General features: G+C 38.1%; 1 protein-coding gene across 2 annotated transcripts; it reads right to left on the bottom strand.

Annotated features, from left to right (window-relative positions):
* Nucleotides 1–217: 217 nt before the first annotated feature.
* Nucleotides 218–25,539, bottom strand: chfr (checkpoint with forkhead and ring finger domains, E3 ubiquitin protein ligase). Of its 2 annotated transcripts, none has more exons than XM_057832714.1 (18): nucleotides 25,388–25,539; nucleotides 24,876–25,010; nucleotides 23,195–23,294; nucleotides 20,398–20,507; nucleotides 19,858–19,917; nucleotides 19,573–19,755; nucleotides 17,872–17,949; nucleotides 17,411–17,564; nucleotides 17,175–17,329; nucleotides 14,415–14,562; nucleotides 14,030–14,214; nucleotides 13,817–13,921; nucleotides 12,473–12,556; nucleotides 12,125–12,195; nucleotides 9,118–9,205; nucleotides 8,933–9,046; nucleotides 6,066–6,138; nucleotides 218–3,547 (listed from the first exon to the last, which is right to left on the bottom strand). In XM_057832714.1, the coding sequence occupies exons 2-18, from the start codon at nucleotides 24,982–24,984 to the stop codon at nucleotides 3,505–3,507; spliced, it is 1,860 nt and encodes a 619-aa protein (XP_057688697.1). In that variant the 5' UTR covers nucleotides 24,985–25,010; nucleotides 25,388–25,539; the 3' UTR covers nucleotides 218–3,504. The 2 variants fall into 2 exon arrangements, with proteins under 2 accessions (XP_057688697.1, XP_057688698.1); XM_057832715.1 differs by having other exon boundaries at nucleotides 219–3,547; nucleotides 14,030–14,196.
* Nucleotides 25,540–26,670: the final 1,131 nt, after the last annotated feature.

The following is a 26,670-nucleotide window of genomic DNA, read 5'->3' as shown; positions in this document are numbered from 1 at the left end:
AAAAATAATTCGGTGGGACAGCAACATGTTAAAAACATAATTGTTACATTTGAAGAGCCTAAAAACTTAATATATATATATATGCACTTTTTTTTTTTAATTGGGGAAAGTGAAAAAACGTCATATATATACGTATATTATCTTTCCAATGCAAAATCTGAACAAATACATTGAAAATAAAAGATTTAAAAAATTGGGGAGGACTACTTCGCGGTTTTTCACATCGCAGTGGGTTCTGGTCCCCATTATTAACCGCGAAAAATAAGGGGTCACTTTATTGTGCATTGAAGAACTTGTGACATATAGTTAATCATTCGCTTATAGGTCATTCCAGAACTGGACATTTAGGCTTGAAAAGTCTTGAAAAATAAACCATTTTTCTGCTACAGATAAAGGAGTAGAGGACCAAAGACTTGGTTAGCTCATCTTACTTGGCATAGTCACACAAGTAGGTTGCAAATCTGTATAAATTCAAGCATATCCTCAGGAGTAGAGGCTGTGACAACTCAAGAGAATAAATACTTAAGTATTTTGATTATACACAGAACAGCAGGGTTGCATGAGGTTGGGCGATACATTCAATCAAGGCTATTTAATGAAAGAATTTGCTCAAGCCCTTTTTGAAAACATCAAATTCAGGGTTAAATTTAGTATTAGTTTTTTAATCTGAAGTGTGGGGCGTAAAATGTCCTTTATCTTTTGGATAAGCATATTCAGAAAATAGTATGGACCGGTAACTAGACTTATTCAAAACTTCACAATTTCAACAATGAGAAAAGGCTATGTTTCACCATATTACATATGTAAGATCTTCTGAAGATTAGTGACTCCGAAATAATTACAATATGACAAAAGCAAATCAGGCTCAAGATGGTTTCTTTTTTTTTAATGCTGATAAAATGACAAATACAACCCAGGTTTGCAAGAAAAAAAAAAAAAAAACTCAGGTGCCCATACAGTACAACATAGGGAAATATACAACACAGGGCACAATTGTTTAGCATAAGTCTTTAACTAGGTGTTGATGGCAGAGATGGAGCAACTGTTTGATTATTGATATCACTGAAGTCTTTATATTGTTTGTTCAATGGGATAATCTCAGTCTCGAGTCATTCCTGCAAGCTGGGGTTACGGTGAAAAATGTGTCTTAGTCAAAAACTTTCAACACAGTGTGTAAATATTTGCATTAGTATACAATAAACCTCCCGTGTCGGGGCAAATGCAAAGTACTACTTCAAATCCTCTTTAATACCAATTCCTGATTGGATCGGCTTGGTACTGTTGTTGGCTTAAGAGTGCCCAGATCTCTGTAGGGAATAATTAAAACAGCCTTTCTGTCGGGGGATCGACTGGACTTGTGCAGAGGGTCTGAGCTGCTATGGAATGCTTAAAGGACTATACAACATGACTAAAGGGGGTAAAAATAAACAAAACTTCCCTCTTAACACCTTGACCAATTTAAACTTTATTGCAGTGGAAAGAAAATGTGTGTTCAAAATAAATTTGCATGCTAGATCAGGAGTGTTAATATTGTCACCAAAACTAAAACTATATAAAAAATGGAAAAATGCATTTTGGGGCACACCTGAACAAAAGAAAAAAAACCTCAAAAAACTTAATTTTGCATTTTAATGGCACCTTTATGTTTAAAAGACCATCAGAATTTTAACTTCAGAGTTCAAAATAAATGTGTCAATTAAATTTGTGCAAATTTACTCAAACCTGGACATTATGAACACACAAAACCTAAAATTCTAACCAACTAATACAAACAACTGAAATCAGATGAATAAGTGTCCATACACGATTCACTGGATGCCAGCTAAGACTTTTTTCTTCTCACTTGTCTTCATATTCACCAGGAGTTTTATACACACTAACACGTGTGTGTGCTGAGGGCGTAAACAGTTACTGACTTAACATTTCAAACCTCTCAAACCCATCTCAACATGAGAAATTGTTGACTAGTCAACCGTTTTCAGTAAAATTCTATTATAACCATGCATTTATATTTCCCATAATGCACAGCTTTATCATTCATAACACTTCCTATGTGAAGAGTGCAGATAATAAATTTCCTAATTTCTCATACATGCATAGATGTTCTGCTTACTAAACAAATGAGACATACAGCAGTATCATAAACCTGAGGAACAAGATAACATTTCAAACATCCCTATTGACTGACCCCGACTATTACATATATATATAAAAAATAAACCACAAATGAAATTAACTAATTAGCAAAGTAATTAGCATAGGCATGATAGTATAATTAGCAAAATTGAAGAATTAAATGTCTACTAAACAGAAGATATTGCCATTTACGTACAGTAGCCATGGTTTCCCCTGAATTTGTTGATTTGTTCAAAGCATAAAGAATTAACTACAACCTAACACCAACCTCTGCGCGACACACCGCTAATACTTTTTACTGAACAATAATCAAAAGTGTTAGTCAAACCTTTATTCTCTCTCACATGAACTCTTTTCCAAATAAATCTAAATTTACGAGTGTGGGGATAGGGTATCGGACAGTGTTCATGGTGGTTCGCGTGTTGCCTAAAATGTATAGAATGTAAAATCTATCCATCCCTACCCAAAATCTATAGAGTATGCCTTTTCTTCAACTTGATATTACTGTAATATACATAGATTCAGCTATAAAATAGGCATAACATCTGTATTTCACAACATTTATTGGATGAGTGCAGTCATTGGAAGCTCTTCTGTCAAAACCAGGCACTTCATGTTACACTAAGGTTCTTTTCAGATTCTGCAGTTTCTTAATTTTCCTATGCCACCTGTTCTTAGCCTGAGTTGAAATACGGGAAAGGGTACTCGTTTATGCGCTTTAGTTTTCTCTCTCCTTTGACGTTTTATCCCTTGCACACGTTTAAAATTATCCTTTAGAGTTTTTTTTTCCCTGTATGGACAATAATCTTAGTCTTTCACATTGCAGCTGTTCATGCAAGTTTTTTTTTTTTTACTCATATTCTGCATATTTTAAAATTAAGGTTTTTGATCACGTATAATTTTATAATCTCTCTTTGTTGGTGGTCTGATGCTTTTCACCACTTCTGCCATATAGGATTGTGCATCCTTTCCTTTCGTAAAGGTTACATCTTAGCACTTTTCCTAAGCATTTTTAGAATTCAAACATCCTGTGTAGCTACTTCCAGGTAATCTCACTCCCCTATAGGAAAGTAAATATCGGGGGCAAAAATGAAAATCTGCAGAAGGTCTACATTACATCCCAACCCATAAACTAAAGGATATAACCTACACCTGTCCATAATGTAACCACAGTTGTTAGCTTGATAACTAGAAGAATCAACAAATGTATAAACTACCAAAAATTAAAATCCCAGTTAGGTAAAACTTCTAATGACTGTTTTTTTTTTCTTTGCATACATAATTTGTGACAGCATCACCAGACAGAAGGCTACTATATGAGATGTTTCTTCCTCCATTGTGCTGCGTGCTGAGCAGGAACTTGTTCGCTCAGTTTTTGAAGCGGGTCTGCTCACATATGTGGTTGAATTTCCTGATATCGAGAAGCAAACAAAAATGAATAAATACATCAATCAATGGCCACAGGGAGAAACTTGTCCAGTCTTGTCCACTCCAGAAGTTAAAGACCCTCATTAATACAAGCACCCCCTCTAGTGGTAAACAGGACAGAAAGCAAGCAAAGTAGACAAAAGCAGTGATTTGATGTTATGAACGTGATGCAATAAACACATTCGCAGAGTGGCTTCATAATATGCTCTCAAACAGCAGAAGAATTCATGTTTAGCTAATCCCCAGAAGCACTTCCCATACACATATTTGTATACCTGTTGATGGGATTATTATGGGCTCTAAAATCTTATTGCACTTGTCATTGAAAGCATTTGCGGGTTGCCATCTTCATAAAACATCAGTTAAAATGAAGAATGCAGGTATGGCCTGTTACCAGTCAGGTAGTCCCCGGGTTAGGACATACTCGACCTGCGGGATCTGGACAGTACGACTCCAGTCTCGTCTGCCATTTTGTCTCCAGTTGTTTTCTTTTTTTTTAGTTGCATAACATAACATAACATTATTGTGCCTTACAGGATCTTATTCTTTTATAGAGCTGGGAATCTTTGGGCACCTAACGATTCGATTACGATTACGATTCAGAGGCTCCGATTCGATTATAAAACGATTATTGATGCACCCCCCCCCCCTTTTTTTTTTTTATTAAATGTTTTGTACATTAGTTCCAAAATTGTTCAAAAATCCTCTCAGGCTAAACCAAACTACTATTTCAGTATCAAGTTAACATATAGCAGTAAACAAATATACAAAAATAACAGTAAATAAAAAACTCCGGTCCCCATTCTGTAACAGCAGCTTTAAACTACATTCAATTATTTTAATGTTGTGAATCAACTGTTAAAGTTGTTAAAATTGCTCCCGTTATTCCATAATTTCCCTTTTATCTACTTTCGACATGTGAAAGTTTTAAAACTATTTTAAAGATAGATTCAAGTCAATATTTTACCGATTTAGGAGTATTTTAGATAAAAAGTTAATTAGGTTTGCTTGGAAGGTTCGCTACAACAGCCTTGCAGGGAAGTGTACTGCTTTAAGATGGCGGCCGTTAGGCATCTAGCTTTTTGTAGATGTGCTGCTCACGCTACCGAATCAATGGTCCATCTAGTCCTATATAAATGATATCTACCATTACATTATGTGGATGATGTACTTTGTAGCAGCTTTTCGGCAGCAGTCAGGTATGTTGTTGTGTTTTTTTATCTCGTGGCATGAGGAGCTAGAGCCGTGAGTTGAGCATTGGCATTACCCGAGGGGCCGGGTAATGAGAAGCATGATGTTTAGGTACTCTCGCTGCGTTCTTCCTCGTTGCGCCCCGAAGACCGCGCGGCGCGCTGAGTGTGTTGTACTTCCGCTTTACTTGGCATATTTCAATAATCGGAATTTGGATGTTTGTGAATCGTTCTCGAATCTTCCACGGCCGAATCGCGAATAATCTAAGAATCGGAAATTTTGCACACCTCTATTCTTTTACCTCACTTTATTAATATGACGTGCTCTGTCCTCACTTAACATGAAGCTGTTCAGTTTATAGACAACAAACAAGGCGATTGTGGTTTTCTGCAGACTTTTCCTTCGCTTTTGACACTTTGTAAAGCTATAAAACATATGTACACTTATGTTCAAGACGACACGCATTTTAAAAATAAAACACTTGACAAAACAATCGGTGTTCAACCGTCCATCTAATCTGATGAGTATGTAAATTTAGTAGATTGAATTAGCCAATTTTCCTCACAAAAGTCCACTAGCTTATATGCTACGAATGCTTACGTATTTAAAATTCTCATAGCAAATCGCTCACATTTAACTCCACAAACTGTAGCTCTAAACTTAATTACAATCGAGGGCTGCTGTGGGTCCTGGTTTTTGTTCATACCGATCAAGCACAGATTTTTTAACCAATGAGATTTCTACTAAAACAAGCAGCACCTGACTGCAATCAACTGATTACACTTACAAAACACCAGATTGGTGAAAAGGTGTGGTCTTGTTTTGTTGGGAGTGAAATCCTGCACCCACTGCGGCCCAATGTGGAATAGTTTGGAGACCACTGGCATAAACAAATATATATAAGCTGAAGCAATTTACAGCCTTATGTGGGCCAAACCAGAGCGCAGCTATCTTTTATCCACGTAAGACGTCTTAGTGCTCCTGTATAACCATTATTGAATGAGGGTTACTCAACGCTGCCACCAGAGGGCAGTGTATCCTCCACCATGAAACAGAACACAATAATTTTGAACTTTTGGAATCGTTTGTATTTTTTTTTTTTTTTTTTGGGTTAACTCCGACGTACGCGGAAATTCATGTTACGTCGCCAGCGTAGGAACAGAACTTCTTTCATAAACCGGGGACTACCTGTAGTACTTTTGTACATTGAATTTAAAAGTGCATTCACAATGATTAAGATGATGCAACAGAAAAATAAGAAAGTTGTATGTATTGTACATATTTCAGAAAGAACAAAGTTTTAGACTTACTTTGCATGATGGGCCTTTATTTGTGTACGACAGTTTCGTCCCCAGTAGCAGTCGGGACGAGCTAATTCAGCAGCTGGGAGGGTGGGAAGGTATACAAGTTTAGAAGTTGTCTACTATAACAGAGGAAACTCATATGTTCAGTAGCCTAGACTGAAAACAGAAACACTAAAATATGACACATAATTCAAAAACACTAATGTACAGCACAAACTGAAAACATTGCAAACTAAGAATCAGTGTTGTTTTCGTCAACGATGACCACAACGAAAATATTTCATCAACGAACAACTAAAAATGTGTCTTAGGAGACTAAAACATGAGATGAATGCCAGTTGTTGTCTGACGAGAGGAGAACGAGATAAAAGTTCGCCTTGTTTCCGTCATAAGTTCACAATGTGTTACATTTTCTTATCGAATGTGTGGTTAGTAGAGGTGGGAATCTTTGGGCACCTAATGATTCGATTACGATGCAGAGGCTACGATTCGATTATAAATCGATTATGATTGTTATAAATTGATTATTGATGATTTTAGTTCCACTTGACATATTTCAATAATCGGAATTTGGATGTTTGTGAACCGTTCTCGAATCTTCCACGGCCAAATCGCGAATAATCTAAGAATCAGATATTTCGCACAGCTCTAGTGGTTAGCACGCGTCTTAGCAGTGTTTGGTTGCTTCACTCATGTGACATGCTGTGTCCCCTGCCCCACACACTAGTGAGTAGGGGTGCAACGGATCACAAAACTCACGGATCAGATCGTTCCTCGGATCAAGAGTCACGGATCGGATCATTTTTCAGATCAGCGAAAAGCAAAAAAACAAGACAAGTAGATATAATTTTTGTTTGTTTATTGAAAACTGAAATTGATCAATTAGAACATATAAAAGTAGTGCACAAAGCATGATATCTTCTTTTTAACAAAATTATAACAACTTGTGCAACAAGTGCAACAGCAACAAAGAAATGCACATCTTCTCCTTTTTAATATTGGTTCCAATGACCATTAATAAAATAGACCTCAAAAATGAACATAAAAGGACATCTTCCCTGAAACAAGGGGAGCCCTTCACTGCATTTATTTGTTTTTTTTGCATTATCAGTTGTTACTGGGATATTAGTACTGGGCCTCTGTATCTTCCATTCTTCCACTGCTTGTGTCAGTACCTGCGCAAGATGAGTGCCTGTGTGACTCTCGTGGAGGGGGCGTGTCTGCAGCACTGGACTTTTCATCTCCCACTTTGGTGTGATAAAGTGAGCGGTTATCGTCACATAACTCTCCGTTCCCCTGGACGTCCACCCGTCCGTCGTGAGCGCAACAATTGACGCCCGGGATGGTTCATTCACAACGTTTTCCTTCTCTCCCTCGTAGAGATTTGGCACAATCTTTTCACTAAAGTGTGTGCGCGATGGGATGTCGTAGCGTGGCTCAAGCACTTTCGACATGTATTTAAAGCCCTTGTTTTGCACAACTGAATATGGTCTCATGTCTGCAGCTATAAACACACCTATAGCTTTAGTGATGTCTTTAGCCCGGTCGGATTGTGCAGGAAGAGGCTGCTTAAATGCCTCGATGATGAGTGGTTCTTTGCCAGCTTTTTAAAAAATCTTCGGTCAGGGTGATGTCGATTCAAATGCGTGAACGTACTGTCATATGGCTTTCTTGTGCCACAATGCGTACACACTGTCACGGTTTTGTCCACTGACCTTTTTCCTTTGTCATCGTGCTTGACAGGGAAACCAAAATGCGCCCATACAGGGGATTTAAGTGTAGCGGGGCGTTCAAGCTCCTTTCCTCCGCTTGCCATGTCTGCAATGTGCACTCTGCTCCCCTCTTTCTCCGCTCTACACAAGTGTGTGCGGGCGGGAACAAATTTTTTTTCTCAGAAATCAATCCGCGGGTCACATGTGCGCCGAACCGATGACGTCGATCCGAACGGATCTCGGACCAGTCATGATCCGTTGCACCACTACTGGTGAGTAAGCGTTTGCCACTTCCAGGCTCCTTTTGTGAAACGTGTCAGGTGTTGCTTGTTAAGTTTTGCTTTCTTATCTTGGCTAGATCTGCCATGTTGCTTTAGTCTTTAAAGGTCTGTGATAAGTGATCATCACACACTAAACTAAGTTGTAGCGTTAGCAAAGCGTTCACGTTAGCATAGCGTTTGCGTTACCATTTAGCGTGATGAGTGTCTTCTTAAACTCTAGGAAAACGTTTTACGTAGAGCGCCTTGAAAGGTGGAAAAGCGCTATATAAGTATAACACCATTTACCATTTCGTGTTGTTGCAAATAATATGCAGTTTTCATACTGAGTGTGTATTATCATCATGAAGATGGTGATGTCCTTGTAGACTACAATTATGTGCTAGTCTGTCAATATCAAACCTTTTTATTTATTGATTTATTCATGGACTAAAACTTTTTAAGTTTACAGACAAAAATATTTTGAGAATTGTAGACTAAAGCGAGACAAAATTTGAGTTTCCGTCGACTAAAACTGGAAAAAGATGAACACATTTTGAAATGATTAAAATATGACTAAGACTAACATGTGTTTTCGTCCAAAAGACTACAACTAAGACGAAAATGAAAAGGGCTGCCAAAAACAACACTGCTGAAAATGCTGTGTTGTATTCTAACCCCTAACCAACCACTCTATGAAGTTTATATTTTGTGATGTTTCCAAGTAATGTTACAGATATGTAGCAAAAAACAAATACCTCTTGTAACACCATGGTATCAGGTATCAAAAGGAGGGATACAACTCATTTCATTAATGTTTCCTCTCAATGTAATGTGTAAAAAACATAAAAATAAATAAAATGTTTTGGAGAAGAAAGAAAGCAAGATGTTTGGCCTATCTCACCTGGTAATTCAGATGGAGGAATATTCTGTCTGTACTTGTACGCCAGCTCCTTGAACACCATAAGGCCGCAGCTCACACAGATAATTGTATTTGCAGAGACATTACTATGGCAATCTAAGGAGATGGTGAGATGCAGATTACTTTTCTTGCAAGGTGACATCGGAAATGCTGATTCAAAGGCCCACCTGAAAGGGAATATTTTCCCTCTTGCAAGTCTTGGAAAGCCTCCTTGAGTAGGTCCCTCCATGTCTTGCCTCTGGAAGACAAGTAGTTCTGGGAGAAGAATGAAAACACTCATTAGAAGGTGCAGCGGTAGCTTTTATTTCAAGCAGTTTTATTTTACTCAGAAGTCCTGAAAGTGCTAACTACAGGAGCATTCAAATCAAATTTCTCTAAATGTGATACTGGTTAAAAATAAAAATGACAAGACGAAAGCAAGCTACACCATAAATCTAAAACACTACCTACAATGGGGCAAATAAGTATTTAGTCGACCACTAATTGTGTTCTCCCACTTGAAAATATTAGAGAGGCCTGTAATTGTCAACATGGGTAAACCTCAACCAAGAGAGACAGAATGTGAAAAAAAAAAAAACAGAAAATCAGATTGTTTTATTTTTAAAGAATTTGTTTGCAAATCATGGTGGAAAATAAGTATTTGCTCTATACCAAAAGTTCATCTCAATACTTTGTTATGTACCCTTTGTTGGCAGTAACGGAGGCCAAACATTTTCTGTAACTCTTCACAAGCTTTTCACACACTGTTGCTGGTATTTTGGCCCATTCCTCCATGAAGATATCCTCTAGAGCAGTGATGTTTTGAGGCTGTCGTTGGGCAACACTCCAACTTCAAGTTTCAACTCCCTCCACAGATTTTCTATGGGGTTGAGATCCGGAGACTGGCTAGGCCACTTCAGGACCTTGAAATGCTTCTTACGAAGCCACTTCTTTGTTGCCCTGGCTGTGTGTTTGGGATCATTGTCATGCTGAAAGACCCAGCCACATCTCATCTTCAATGCCCTTGCTGATGGAAGGAGATTTTCACTCAAAATCTCTCGATACATGGCCCCATTCATTCTTTCCTCTACACAGATCAGTCGTCCTGGCCCCTTTGCAGAAAAACAGCCCCAAAGCATGATGTTTCCACCCCCATGCTTCACAGTGGGTATGGTGCAATTTAGTATTCTTTTTCCTCTAAACACGAGAACCTGTGTTTCTACCAAAAAGTTCTATTTTAGTTTCATCTGACCATAACACATTCTCCCAATCGTTTTCTGTATCATCCAAATGCTCTCTAGCGAACCGCAGACGGGCCTGGACGTGTACTTTCTTCAGCAGGGGTCACGTCTGGCAGTGCAGGATTTGAGTCCCTGGCGGCGCATTGTGTTACTGATAGTAGCCTTTGTTACTGTGGTCCCAGCTCTCTGTAGGTCATTCACTAGGTCCCCCCGTGTGGTTCTGGGATTTTTGCTCCCCGTTCTTATCATTTTGACGCCACGGGGTGAGGAGGGAGTTGAAAATCCGTGTTTCCCAACGACAGCAATCACTGCTCTAGAGGAGATCTGCATGGAGGAATGGGCCAAAATACCAGCAGCAGTGTGTGAAAGTTTGTGAAGAGTTACAGAAAACGTTTGGTCTCCATTATTGCCAACAAAGGGTACATAACAAAGTATTGAGATGAACTTTTGGTATAGAGCAAATACTTATTTTCCACCATGATTTGCAAATACATTCTTTAAAAATCAAACAATGTGATTTTCTGTTTTTTTTTCCACATTCTGTCTCTCATGGTTGAGGTTTACCCATGTTGACAATTACAGGCCTCTCTAATATTTTCAAGTGGGAGAACTTGCACAATTAGTGGTTGACTACTTATTTGCCCCACTGTATATATGATATTTCTCTCCAAAAAGTGCTTAATATACTCTATGTAAATGGTTAGAATGAAGGTGAGTATCTCAATTATTAACTCTTTATTGCCCATTGACAGTATTTATTAGACATGTTTTAGTGCCATTGACGGCAATAGATGTCCAATCCTTGGATTGGACGACTATTGCCGTCAAGGGCAGCTAATGAGTTATTTAGCTTCGCCTGCAGCAGAAGACCACGGAAGACAGAGGTTCTATATTCGATTTCGTGTGTCTGTCTGTTCATCTATATATTTGTGTGCAGGATAACTAAAGCATGAATGAAGTGATTAATATAAAACTTGTAGCAAATGTTTGTAATATGAAACGGAAGAGGTAGTTATATTTTAGGGTAATGAGGTCAAAGGTCACAGAAATCAGAAAAGGAATTTTTTGAAGGGTAGGTGAAAAACAGCTTAATTGTAGAGCAATTTTGGTTTGTCTATCACAGTCACTCGATATCAAACACAAACATGTCCCAAAACAAAACGATCTGCATGATTAAATTATACAATTAGGGCTGTCAAAATTATCGCGTTTACGGGCGGTAACTAATTTTTAAATTAATCATGTTAAAATATTTTACGCAATTAACGCACATGCCCCGCTCAAGTAGATTCAAATGACAGTGTCATGTCCATTTGTTACGTGTTTTTTTTGTGTTTTGTCGCCCTCTGCTGGCGCTAGGGTGCGACTGATTTTATGGGTTTCAGCACCATCCATGAGCATTGTGTAATTATTGACATCAACAATGGCGAGCTACTAGTTTATTTTTTGTTTGAAAATTTCACAAATTTATGAAAACGAAAATATTAAGAGGGGTTTTAAGATAAAATTTCTATAACTTGGACTAAAATTTATCTTTTAAGAACTACAAGTTTTTCTATCCATGGATCGCTTCAACAGAATGTTAATAATGTTAATGCCATCTTGTTGATTTATTGTTATGATAAACAAATACAGTACTTATGTACAGTATGTTGAATGTATACATCCGTCTTGTGTCTTATGTTTCCATTCCAACAATAATTTACAAAGAAATATGGCATATATTATAGATGGTTTGAATTGTGATTAATTACGATGAATTAATTTTTAAGCTGCGATTAACTTGATTAAAAATTTTAATCGTTTGACAGCCCTATATACAATATCTATTTTTTCAAAGATTATGTCGTGGTTCATAGCTGGTTAGTAGCACTGACATTATCGCATGTTGTGCATGTTGTATATTCCACTGCAAACCTTGATTTATAAAAATGTTACCACAAGTAAATGTTACCTTTAGAATCTCTGATTCATAGTAATTGTTGTTCAGCACACCATCCAGACATTTCTCAGTCAGATTAAGCTCTGCAAAAAAAGTGAAATACTTCTCAATTGTTCATACAGGTGTAAATGATTGAGGGTGTCCCGACAGTTAATTTTCCATTTACCTGGTACATTATGGTACAGTGTCATTCATAGCATATCTTAATGAAATCTCCTTATTGTTTTAATATGTTGTGATATTTTACAAGAGTATGCCTTTTTAGATTTGATTTGATGTTTTCAGGAAAAAGCTTAAAATTTCAAACAGAAATGGAGCACAGCTTTATAGAAGACTGATATATAAAAAACGGATGCCTACCACTGAATTGAGCCAGGCAGCCTTGACAGCCAATCCTCTTGCAACCACGGTAGATGTGACAGAAAGGACGCTGACACTGCTCACCTGCCAACAAACAATGCATCACGTGGGCCATGCAGATCAATGAATTCAAACGCACAAAAAAACAAAGGCAGGTAACTGCAATACTAAAATTACATGACACACAAAAAAATAATTCATTACTTTCTAAAAGAAAAACTGCTTATGTTCTTATTTACTCATTGATATTTTTACACAAAGTGCAATGAATCTGTGTATTTGCTGCTCGGCATTATCACAAATTCAGTAACTTTTTTTGGGGGGTGGGGGGGTTATTATTCAAAACAAAAAAAATGGCTGCTTTAATGCTGAGGCCAAAGCAATAAAAGATTTGTTGCTACCTTGTAGCACTTTGTTGTGATGGAACTGTATTGATGTTAGTTGAGGGACTTCACTAGGACATTCCACCATATAGCATTAAAAGGTAATTATAAGGTACTGTATTTTCTGCGCTATACGGCGCATCGGAGTATAAGGCGCACCTTCAATAAATGGCCTATTTTGTAGCTGTTTTCATATATAGACTATATACACTGCATTATAAGGCACAGTAGTAGTATTAGTAGTTGTAGTAGAAGTGGTTGGGGTTGCGTTTTGCATTCACTAGATGGAGCTGCGCTAAAGGAAATTTCATGTTATGAGTAACCAATATTGATCCATACATGAAGCGCATGGGCTAACAAGGCGCACAGTCAGATTTTGAGAAAATTGAAAGCTTTTAGGTGCGCCTTATAATGTGTAATATATGGTCATGATAAACATTTATGTGGGTTTCTCGTATAGCATGTCTATTTTGCATTTAGGTATTACTGCATTTAATAACAATCACCTTGCATAATAGTAATACCACTTAAAATATGTAGTCACGCATAAACCCACACCCAGAAACACACACCGCCTGTAATTACTATATATTCATGATAATAGACACTACTCAAATAATGATGTGGTAGGCACATTTAGAAGGATCAAAATCTCAAGGTTTACAATGAGATCAACAGCCAGTCCAAAGATCAGGGTGATTAATTGTAGTGGCATGATATAAAATCACTTTACGGCACGGGGCAGATTTCCCCCTGTACTGGATAACAGCCAAACACAAAGTGAGTAAGTTCATCATACATTTACACCGTCAATGGCGTGTTTAATTATCCTTACTCATACATTTACACCGTCAATGGTGTGTTTAATTATCCAAGTCAATTAAACTAAAATTAATTTCTATGTATTTCTCTAAATGGTCACTTGTAGACTAAATTTCTTTAAGATACTACAAGTACTTACATTGCTGCTGGCTATTCAACTCAGCCAGTCTATCCGGCATTGCTAGGAGGCAGCAGTTACAAATAAGATGCGCGCCTTGAGCTTGACAGCGGTATCCAAAAGGAGCTGCACACAAACAGTTGAGATTTGACCATATAAGAAAAACTGACAAGGTCTATATTTGTTGTTTTAATATGAAACTGTCAAGCAAGTTCTCCCTTTCTCAGCTAATACCTGACTCATCGGACATTGAGGGCTCTCCATCAGTGGCAGAGCCTTCATCTGAAGATAGTACGTTTGAAGTAAGTATAGAATGATGGTATGCGGTAGGCGGAGGTGGCATAAAGGGAACCCAGTAGCTTGATGCCGTAGCAATCGGCGTCTGATTGCCTGGAAATAGACTGCACATGACAGGCACACTGGGAAAAAAGTAAGGTATTTCGGTTCTTTGCTATTTGTATTTGTTAATGTTTATCTTAATTAAAAACAATATTAATGACTTTTGTCTTTCCAAAACGTCATTTTTCTTCGGGTGCTATTGTGTTAGTTTCATTAGAATATGGTGTTTTACTTTTCAAATATACAGCTTGTGAAGATTCTTTGCGCCGCCAAAACATACCTAAAGACAGACGAGTCACTGTCATTGTCAGAGAGGTTATCTGAGCTGTACTCGTCAGAAAAATGCTCAGATACCGGTTGCAAAATGTCCTGTTTGATTTTGTTGCGGCTGTCCATGCTCTTCATGTCTTCCTCACTGCGAGACTTTTCTGCAAGACAGAGGAACACACTGTTTCTTTGCACTAGAAAATTCAAAATTTGTTACTTCCATTCACTTTTAACTTGCATTTTGATTTTCAATTAAAATACTTTATTAAAAAAAAACAAAAAATACTCTTTGGCTGCCATGAGCCATCATCCACGCTAGACATCCAATCCAATTTAACTTGGGAGGGCTGACAGGGATCATTCGTTAAGGTCAAAATTTTGGATTTCGAATGACATAACATGTCAAATTATATTGGCACCCCTGCAATTCTGTCAGATAATGCTCAATTTCTCCCAGAAAATGATTGCAATTACAAATGCTTTGGTGGTAATAGCTTCATTTATTTTGCTTGCAATGAAAAAATACAAAAGAGAACGGAGAAAAAAAATCACTATCATTTTACATGCTACTAATACTTGGTAGCTCAACCTTTAGACAAAAATAACTGCGAACAACCGCTTCCGGTATCCATCAATGAGTTTCTTACAATGCTAGAACATTAGACCATTCTTCTTTGGCCAACTGCTCCAGGTCTCTGAGATTTAGCCACCAAGCCCCTATTTTATGGAATCAGCTTCCAGCTAATATTAAAGAAGCAGAGACAGTCTGCACATTTAAGATTAGACTAAAAACGTTCCTATTCAACAAAGCTTATGGTCAGGCTAGTTGAAGTCGGAGTAGACTCAAAGTTTAATCTAAGCTGCACTAGAAGCTATAAAGCTGGGGGAAGTACAGCCACTGAGTTCTATCTCCTTTTTCTCACTCTACCTACCACTTGTCTTAATTTATTTCTATTTTCCAATGTTAATATCTAGTTGTCTAGTCTCTTCATCACTAGTCACCTGGTGTCCCCTTACCCCCTTCCCCTCTGGGGAGGGGCTATTTTTCAGCTGCAGCCTCCTGACTGTCCGGACCCCAAGCTGGATGGACGTCCTCGTTGCTACCCCCGTCTCATCTGGCTAGATGGACCTCTTCTTGTTCCTTTACTCCACTGCATCTTTACGGACTGTAACTTCGCCTGCTAATTCCCATTAGTGGTCCTGAGGCTTCCTGTCTATCCGTCCTCGGAGTGGATCTCTCCTGACTGTGGTACCCCCCAAGGTTTCTCATTTTCTCCCGAAGACTATGGAGTTTTTCCTTGCCGACATGGAGGGTCTAAGGATGGGGTATACCCAGAACTTGAATTTATTTATTCATCTTTGTTGCTTCATTTGCCGTTTCTGATTGTGTATCATATTGCCTCTGCAAAGCCCTTTGAGACAATGTTGTTGTGATCCAGGGCTATACAAATAAAACTGAATTGAATTGAATTAGATTTGAAAGGTGCCTTCTCCAAACTGCCATTTTCTAATCACTCCACAGGTGTTCTATGGAATTCAGGTCTAGACTCATTGCTGGGCACTTTAGAAGTCTCCAGTGCTTTCTCTCAAATCATTTTCTAGTGCTTTTTGAAGTGTGTTTTGGGTCATTGTCCTGCTGGAAGACCCATGACCACTGAGGGAGACCCAGCTTTCTCACACTGGGTCCTACATTATGCTGCAAAATTTGTTGGTAATCTTCAGACTTCATAATGCCATGCACACAGTCAACCAGTCAAGTGCCAGAGCTAGCAAAGCAACCCCAAAAAAATCAGGGAACCTCCGCCATGTTTGACTGTGGGGACTGTGTTCTTTTCTTTGAAGGCCTCGTTTTTTCCCCTGTAAACTCTATGTTGATGCCTTTTCCCAAAAAGCTCTACTTTTTTTCTCATCTGACCAGAGAACATTCTTCCAAAACATTTTTGGCTTTCTCAGTTAAGTTTTGGTAAACTCCAGCCTGGCTTTTTTTTTACTCTGGGTCAGAAGTGGGGTCTTCTTTGGTGTCATACCATAGAGTCGGGTTGTACGGGTTGACACCGTTGTATGTAGCCTAGGATTGCAAGACAGCTTGAACTTGTTTGGATGATAGTTGAGGTTCTAAATCCGCCATCCGCACAATCTTTCGTTGAAATCTCTCGTCAATTTTTCTTTTCCATCCACATCTAGGGAGGATTGCCACAGTGCCATGGGCTTTACACTTATTGATGACACTGCGCACGGTAGACACAGGAACATTCAGGTCTTTGGAGATGGACTTGTAGCCTTGAGATTCCCCATGCTTCCTCACAATTTTCAAAACAAAAGTCAAAAAAGTCCTCAGACAGTTTTTTGGTCTTCTTTCTTTTCTCCATGCTCAATGTGGTACACACAAGGACACAGGGCAGAGGTTGAGTATACTTTAATCCATTTTAACTGGCTGCAAGTGTGATTGAGTTATTGCCACCACCAGTTATGTGCCACAGATAAGTAACAGGTGCTGTTAAATACACAAATTAGAGAAGCATCACGATTCTTTAAAGGGTGCCAATACTTTTGTCCGGCCCATTTCGGAGTTTTGAGTAAAATGATAATGATTTATTTTCTCTGTTCGCTTTTGTATTTTTTCATTGCAAGCAAAATAAATGAAGATATTTTTACCAAAGAATTTGTAACTGCAATCATTTTCTGGGAGAAATTGAACATTATCTGACAATTACAGGGGTGCCAATACTTTTGACCAACACTGTATATTGATTGTTTTTTATGCTAATCTAACCTGGGTGCTCGGTGAGGTAGGCTTCCACCAGGTTGTTGAGGATGTGGTTTTTATGAATCCTTTCCACAGAGGTGCGGCACGTTGGACATATAGAAGATATCACCATCCAGCCAGAGTAGCATGCAGCACAGAATGTGTGCAAGCAGGGTTGCAAGCTAACAGTAGCAGAAACCATTAATGATGAAGTTTTAAGCACACACAAAGATACAACAACCTCAATTTAATTAGAGTTTTACCTAACACAGTCATATAGGAGATCCTGGCAAATGCTACATGTCAGAGATTCCTCCATCTTATCTCTCTTGGTCGCTACTACTGGTGTCTGAGCCAAAATACCTGTTGATGCAGAGTTTAGTGGAACTACCTCTGTGTCGGATGAGCATGCCATCTCTGGAATGACAAAGAACTGGTTGATGACACATGTGCTACTAGGTGTAGCTTAAAAAACAAACAAACAAAGAATCAAATCAGGTTATTTGGACTGGTCATGAGTAGAAATGTATTCACGTTTTTTTTCTAGCATGCAGAAACAAGATGGATTTTTTCCCCCTCATTGGAAAAAACACTGACACTGCTTGCGGATGCTTGAAAGCATTTAATTTGTATGAGGTCTATGGGTGGTGGTTTATTTAAATAAAAACCAAAACTGACAGCAAGCTGCATGTATGTGAGAACAAAAGGACAGCAATTAACACACCGGTTTTTCTCTTCTTGCATTCTGGCTCAGAAGGAAGAGTTTCCTCAGGTTCATGGGCCGCATCTTCAGATTTGCAACCTGTTAAGGTGACAAAAGACACAGCCGAGCTACTTTTAGTCATTTAAAAAAGCCCATACTGAAGTATTGTCATTTAAAACCATTTGATGATCACACATTTCAAAGCCATATTCCCTAACTTAAAGACTTACCTTACTCTTGCAGAGTTGCATTAATTAATTTTGTATCTTATGTTTAGGTGGACTTTACACTACATTGGCGTTTTTCCCCTCAACTGAAGTCCCACTGGATGACATCACGGTAATGTGAAATATACATAAAATCAGATCAGAAATAGGTCTATTCAGATGATTCCACAAAAAAATTTGAGTGAGATTTCGATTGCCACGTGTTTGGAGGAGAAAGAATACTGATTTGCATCCAAAGAACACCATACCCACTGGAAGCATGGGGGTGGAAACATCATGCTTTGGGGCTGTGTGCCTGCAAAGGGACCAGGACGACTGATCTGTGTAAAGGAAAGAATGAATAGGGCCATGTATCGAGAGATTTTGAGGTAAAATCTCCTTCCATCAGCAAGGGCATTGAAGATGAGATGTGGCTGGGTCTTTCAGCATGACAATGATCCCAAACACACAGCCAGGGCAACAAAGAAGTGGCTTCGTAAGAAGCATTTCAAGGTCCTGAAGTGGCCTAGCCAGTCTCCAGATCTCAACCCCATAGAAAATCTGTGGAGGAAGTTGAAAGTCGCCCAATGACAGCTCCAAAACATCACTGCTCTAGAGGAGATCTGCATGGAGGAATGGGCCAAAATACCAGCAACAGTGTGTGAAAAGCTTGTGAAGAGGTACAGAAAAAGCCTCCGTTGTTGCCAACAAAGGGTACATAACAAAGTATTGAGATGAACTTTTGGTATTGACCAAATACTTATTTTCCACCATGATTTGCAAATACAGTGGGGAGAACAAGTATTTGATACACTGCCAATGCGTTTTCCCATTGTGAGTGTACCACTGTAAATTCTTTAAAAATCAAACAATGTGATTTTCTGTTTTTTTTCCACATTCTGTCTCTCATGGTTGATGTTTACCCATGTTGACAATTACAGGCCTCTCCAATATTTTCAAGTGGGAGAACTTGCGCAATTAGAGGTTGACTACTTACTTATTTGCCCCACTGTATGGTGCACGAATAAATAGTTAATGAAAATTTAAAGCATACATGGTGAGCACAACTACTACTTAACAGCGATGAGCAATGCATTAAAAATATTAAATAGCTGTGTTCCACAAAATAATGTACCACACGGAAGTCTCACACAACCTCTTTCTTTCTTGTAATAATAATATAGTCTAAAATAAGCTGTCATAATCATTGTATAATTTTCAATATAATTAAAAATATACTATATCGCGGCTTACCGTTATCATGCTATAAAATGGTCAAAATCATGACAGACCATTTTTTCATATCGCCTAGCACCATGTACATTTAAAATGACACGTAGTGTTGAAAAAAAAAACAACAACAACAAAAACAGGTGAAACACCCCTAACTGACATCATCAAAGACTTGGCTAAACATACACATAATAAAACCCAAGCAAACATATGGGGTTACGGTAAATATGTGCTTAAATATACTGTGACCTAGCTTTAGCTGTGTTTTTGTATAATAACCCACCAGAGTTAAGACATGTTCCATCCGACAGGGTTCCTGCTGTTAGAGGGAGCTGAAAACAGAGGTGGGAAGTAGAGGTGGATGGCTGAGGTTCTTCTTGATTAAGATCCCGTGGCGCTTTTGTCAGCATGACAGGCTCCACAGATAGCGTCATCTCGGAAGATGCAAGAGCATCAGGACTGTGGGCTGAGGAATAGAATGTTTAGCTACAGATGGTTACTCACAGCTAAGTATTGTAAGGAATGTAATAAGATACAGTGGTTTAGACCGGGGGTTTTGAATACTTACTGCGATGATCTTGCAAAGAGGTTTGCTCGGTTTGGATTACGTGGAAAACATAAGCGATATCTGCAAACACAATTTGTCAGTTTTTGCTTTTTTTAAATACAAGGGAGTAAAAACAGAATTGTGCAGTGAAATGTTAAAATAAACGGGTCTGACATTAGCTTATCGTCAATGAGCTTGTGATATATTCTGACAGATGTTCATGTAGTTGTGCACTTCAAGTCCTAAAAGTGTCATGGAGATGGGAAGCTTTCTCTTATGGCATATATGAATAAAGGTCCTGTTAGTCTCGTTTCACTTTCACTGGCATTAATCGCAACCACACTAGCTTGAGCTAATGACTAGCTGTTTTGCGCTGGTTGTTTCTCCGATAAGTCTAACCGAAACTAAACTTTGGACCATATTTGTCTGCGGGAATTTGCTGGTGACTTTGAAATTTGAACTTGCCAAAAAGTTTAACACTAATCAGAACAGTGTGTGAACCAAGATAGTGGCCATTGGGCCACCAATAATGTCAGACCCTGGAAACAACAATGAACTTACTTTTTTCAGGCTGATTTTTCCCGTACACAAAGTAAAGGACATCACCATTTTGAAGCATGTGAGTTTGCTTTTTGACCAGTTTGGACATGTTGATCACCGTACCATTGGTGCTGAAAGAAAACCAACAATCATTTGTCAGTGATAAATATAAATGTATTTCTTCTGAGATTATCAAATGGTTGGTAAAATAGAACATAATGGATTTCAACTTTTCTCTTGATTTCCTTATTGGTACCATAATAATGCTCAGTTTTGATTGCCACTGTCAGAGGTATTTCCATAAATCCTCTAATATGCAGTTTAATTTTTTTTTCTGTACCCACCATGTGCCAAACGTTCACTCACCAAATTTGCTGGTACCAAGTTTCAAAAAAATATACTTTACTTTTAATTTGATAACATGCATTTTTTGCGAGTACTAAAATTTGACCGTGAAAACATGTCTCAATGTTTGTACATCAGTGAGATATTGCTCCAAACTGGACAGTTTCAAACAGCCATTAAATAATGATTGACGACTAAGGAGCATAGATATACATGTTAGCATGCATGTGTAAAATTCCCCTCTGAAAATGGCAATCAAAATGGACCTATAACAAATGTAACCCCCGTGGTAATTAGGGGTGTGCCATCTTAGGCACCCCACGATTCGATTCGATTACGATTCAGGACGCCACAATTCGATTTTTAATCGATTATCGCGATATCGTCTATGATCGCGGTTATCGCGGTTATCACGATTATCGATGCATCGTGCAGCACTGATTACTAAAGCAGCCAAGCAAATTTATGTCCATTATTTATTTAAAATATCCTTATGATTCAACAGGAAAGATGGAATAATGCCCATACAACAAAAAGCTGCCCTTAAGCTGCTTTTTTATTTATTTCGTTTTACAAGAAAGTGCAAAATGCTTAACTATTTTAAAGGGAGTACTCATTTCTCTCAACAATGCAATGAAATTTACACTGGTGGAATGAATTCGACATTTTCTGGACACAAACAAAGTGTCTTTAGAAATAAGACTTCTTTTAACCAATATACTTTGTTTTCACAGTGTTACCTCTTGGAGTAACAGGTGGAAATCTCAACTGGTCTTGACACTGCTACACTCACACTCATTACAGCGCGCGCACTTTCTTCTCTTTCTATTTCGCATGTTTGTAGTGTTACCACTGTACTTTATCATGGTTTTACAAGTTCTGCATATGAAATACACGTTAGCGAAGTAGCTCATTAGCTTAGCGCTCGGCGCTAACTATTAACATCTCAAAAACAACAACAATAAAGGCTAAACAGTACAAGAGGGTTCTTGTACTCACCTCTTATAGATGCACACGGGTCTTAGCAACACACTCAGGATATTTTTTTTAATTGAAATGCCTTAAAACTACAGCTGGTCATCTGAAAGGCAAGGAGCAACAAGCAAAGAACTATCTCTCTTCCCCTCTCGCTCTAAAAATGCGCACAAAAGCGCGACCGGCTTCTGGTCCTGCCTGCCATATACACAAATTTATTTTCCAGTCTTTTAAAAAGGAGTAAATCTATCTTCCAGTAACTGGGAGCATCCATCATAACGTTGTGTGTGCGTCCGTTAACGGTGTCTGGGCCGCAGACGTGTCTTGAATTTCGTTTCGCTACGAGCGTTGTTAGGAGTGAAAATAATCGGTTTTTAACCTTTATGAATCGTAATCGAATCGTCACGTGTCGAATCGCGATGCATGTAATAATCGATTTTTTGGAACTCCTCTAGTGGTAATAGACTGTCAAAATGCTGCCGAGTGCAAATTGTTATCCCGTATACCTAAACCTGTGGTTTAGGAGCATATTGCGACTTCTTAAAATAATTGCCCAAGTCATTTGTTCCCCCACCAGATCCTACAGGAAACACAAAAAAATAACCATATGATGAATTTGTTATTTTTACGAACAAAAAAAAAAAATACCGGGGCCAATATTTCAAGACGGTGACCATCATTGCGGTTTCGTCAATGATGACGATACCGAAAATATTTCATTGACAAACATTTTTTTCATGACGATGACGTCACGTGACTACATAAAAATGTATTTCGGACAACTGTAACATCACGAGACGATTCCCAGTTTTTATCTGACGAGATGAGAATAACACAAAAATGTCTGTTTCTGTCACATGTTCACAATGCATGACATTTTCTTATTGCATGTGTACTATGTGTAGGTAGTCAGCCTACATTGTAGCAGTGTTTGCGTCGTGTCACTCATGTGGCATGTCCTGTGCACCCAACCTCACAGTCACCTGTGACTGGTGGTTAACTCCTTAACTAGCAAAGACGTATAAACAATTATGTTTTTCAAGCCAGGCTGCGTACCAGGCTTGCTTGTTTTGCAACACAAGGTAAGATTTTTTTTCTTATGTTGGCAAGAGAGAATATGCAATGTTGCCTTAGTGATCATCACGCACTAAATGTAACTCATAGTGTTACCATAGCGTTTGCATTAGCATCAGCTTGTTCCTTCGAAATTGTTGGAAACTTTATTGACTAAAACCTTTGAAAACTTGGAGAAAACAATTTTGAGTACTTGTCGACTAAAATTAGAAAGCTTTTTGCGTATTTGTCGAAAAATAGAGGAAGACTAACACATTAAGTGATTAAAACATGACTAAATATTCATAGAAAAATATTTTATGATAATCTTTATTATTTGGCTTTAGGGGCCCTGATCATATTCCTTGCTGAGGTCAAGGATCTAATTTGTTTTGCCACTGATTCCACTTATTTCGCAAAGTGGAAAATGTTGGTTGAATCATACCTCGTGTCTTCAAGCCACACCTGCCCTGAGTTTTCATCTTGTACAATCTTGCAGTGATTCGCTGAGATCTTTTTATTGGCAGGAAATACCAAATCACATCCTGTTAAAATTACAACATAGACACACAAAATATGAAGGCATACAATGGATATTACCTGTAAATGGCCTCGAAAAAGAGACTCAGACACACTTATTATTGTCAATATTAAAAGCTGTATAGACCCTACCCACGTGACGTCACAACTCCTTCCTCCTGACTGGTGCCGCCCAATTGTCCGTCAACACATCATGTTTCCCTGTTACGGCTACGTACATTCCTCCTATTTACGACGTGTTTTTCTGCTCGTTAACATTAATAATCAAAATGGTGAAGGCGTGTGTGGCGGTCGGTTGCAATAACAGAGAAGATAGATGGAGAAGACGGAGAGACTTGAAGTTCTACCGGATTCCGAGAGACCCGGAGAGAAGAGAGCGAGATGGGCTGCTGCAATTCGACGAGAAAACTGGGCTCCAAACGATTACCACAGATTATGTAGTAGTCATTTTATATCTGGAAAGATGCATTTAATATATATTTAGAAGGTTTTGGGCTGACAACCACAATTAAGATCATTGCTAGGCTAATCGCCGACAACATACACGTATGTATGTAGTGCGAGTGCTATCGCTAAACCATATAAACATTAAAAGCCCTAACTCCATTGACAAACGACATGAAATACATTAGACTTGACAGTGGAAGTTAGCAATAACAAAAGATTTTGAATTGAAAATTTCGTAACTCACCTTTCCAAGCACAAGATAGATTCCTGCCAAATTTTCGTGGACGAGGACCTGTTTCACCCAACCAGCAACGAAGTATTAATAAGCCTCCAAGCTCTTAAAGTTTTTCAAACTTTCGTGAGAATAGGCGGATTTTGTGTGGACAAGATAGTTGTACAGTTCAGGGTAGCTAGCAGATGTCAGGCAAATACGGCGGAGACAGCGGGTCGAAAAACATCGATTTAGGCATCAAATATGGATCTGGCGAATGGATAAACTGAAGCTTTTCCACATAACGCCTTTTATGCAACGCATCAAGTGTGTTTACGGCATCCGAAAGCACCGGGTCTTCCATGAAATGCATTATAAATTGCTCGATCAATTGAGACCATTGATAATACAGACACAAAATGACGGACAAGTGGGCGGAACCATACAGCGAGCACGTGATTTTGTGACGTCGGTGGGTAGGGTCTATAGGTTGTCCGAACTCATCCTCTAGAAATTAGTACAACACTCAACAATACTTTCCCCAAACTTGAGACGCAATATACACAATAATGTCAAGCCCCTCCAATCAAGGCTAGACATTTTGCATTGCAAAAAAGTGCAGACTCCCACAATTTATCTAACAACAAGGCAATGAAATACAGGCCCATACAATAAAAATACCTACTTAAGATTCTGCACACATGTTCTCACTGGAGGCCTTTTGTTATTGTCACAAAAGAACTAAAGGGTTTGTGCTTTAAAAAGATGGGGGAGGGGGGTTTAAACGAAAACGGTGACAGTGATGTCTGCTTCATAAAAAGCAGTTGTCCTTCGGTAACAGTTGACACATTCAAATGCCAAATACAATTAATGAAATTATATTAACAGAAAACCTGTTCATTCCTTTGCACAAAGCGGCTATTCTTACCTTTTTTCCGGCCTATGGTGCATTCCCTTTTGAAAAGTAATAATCCAGTTTCATCGGAATCCACTTTGACCAACTTTCCCCATGGTGTACCCTTTCTGTGACTGTCCATCTCACAATGTTTGGACCTAAAGGGTACTTTGTTGCAGACAAAATCACATCACATATTAATGCAGCACTATAATTCGCTGGTCTCAACGGAATTTTCCATATACAATGGAATAATTGAAAACGTCAAGTAACGTTACCCTATCCCTGACATCACTAGCGAACCTAAAAATATGATTGTTCCGCGACATACTGGTGAAACACACGGTTAGTGCAAACATCAACAAAAATGTTTGTACGTTTGTAGCAATGCTCAAATGACCACAAAACTTTCACACCAACGACTCCGCTGAAACGACAGAACTACGTCATTTGCTAACGTTAGCAGCTATTTATGACGTCGAACTAATTCGGATACAAATATATGCCACTTTAAAGCGATATATATTCTAAAGCTGCTACTGTACCGTGAAAAGATGAGGGTTTATTGTAGCTTAAAGTTCCTTCGAGGACTTTAAGTTGTCATGTTCCAACAAGGAAGAAGCACCACTTCCTGCCAAACTCTGTGTTGACATTCGATTTCGTTTTCAGCAGAGAAAGTGCTTGGGATTTGTAGTCCAACCATGACGTAATCGACACAAATAATTACAAAGCGGAGCGTAGTTAGTTTTATATTAAAAGACCTTTGTCACTGCTGCATTTTTAAAATCTTTAATCTTGATGTGAACGTTGACTTTTTCTTTTTTTGCTTATGTATGTATGTATGTATGTAATACATAGAAGGGCCCCCCTGGTGGCCAAAAAGTGTCATTGCATGTACATGACTTTCATTTATATATATATATGTGTGTGTGTGTGTGTGTATATATATATATATACATATATATAGTAAAGTAGTATATAGTATAGTATATATATATATATATATATATAGTATATAGTTGTAAAGCAATAAAACTGCAACAAAAATGAATGAAATTACCAAAAAAAAAAAAAAAAAAAAACACATTTTTAAAACGGGTCGGAATTATTTTTCGAGGACCTTAGACAGTCATTTGCTTTGCATATAATTTAAAAAATATATATATTCGAGAAAAAAATATTTTTTAAAGTAATTTTTCATTTTTTGATTGATTTTTCTTTTTGGAATTAAAAAAAAAAAAAAAAAGTATATATATATATATATATATATATATATATATATATATATATATATATATACACACACATATATATATAATATAATATATATAATATATTATAATTCGACGAGAAAACTGGGCTCCAAACGATTACCACAGATTATGTAGTAGTCATTTTATATCTGGTAAGATGCATTTAATATATATTTAGAGGGTTTTGGGCTGACAACCACAATTAAGATCATTGCTAGGCTAATCGCCGACAACATACACGTATGTATGTAGTGAGAGTGCTATCGCTAAACCATATAAACATTAAAAGCCCTAGCTCCATTGACAAATGACATGAAATACATTAGACTTGACAGTGGATGTTAGCAAGAACAAAAGATTTTGAATTGAAAATTTCGTAACTCACCTTTCCAAGCACAAGATAGATTCCTGCCGAATTTTCGTGGACGAGGACCTATTTCACCCAACCAGCAACGAAGTATTTATAAGCCTCCAAGCTCTTAAAGTTTTTCAAACTTTCGTGAGAATAGGCTGATTTTGTGTGGACAAGATAGTTGTAAATATCAGGGTAGCTAGCAGATGTCAGGCAAATACGG

This window comes from Corythoichthys intestinalis, chromosome 3 (genome assembly GCF_030265065.1).
Source record: "Corythoichthys intestinalis isolate RoL2023-P3 chromosome 3, ASM3026506v1, whole genome shotgun sequence".
Taxonomy (NCBI): Eukaryota; Metazoa; Chordata; class Actinopteri; order Syngnathiformes; family Syngnathidae; genus Corythoichthys; species Corythoichthys intestinalis.
Note: the sequence above shows the minus strand (reverse complement) of the source record. Positions and strands in the feature narration are given on the sequence as shown.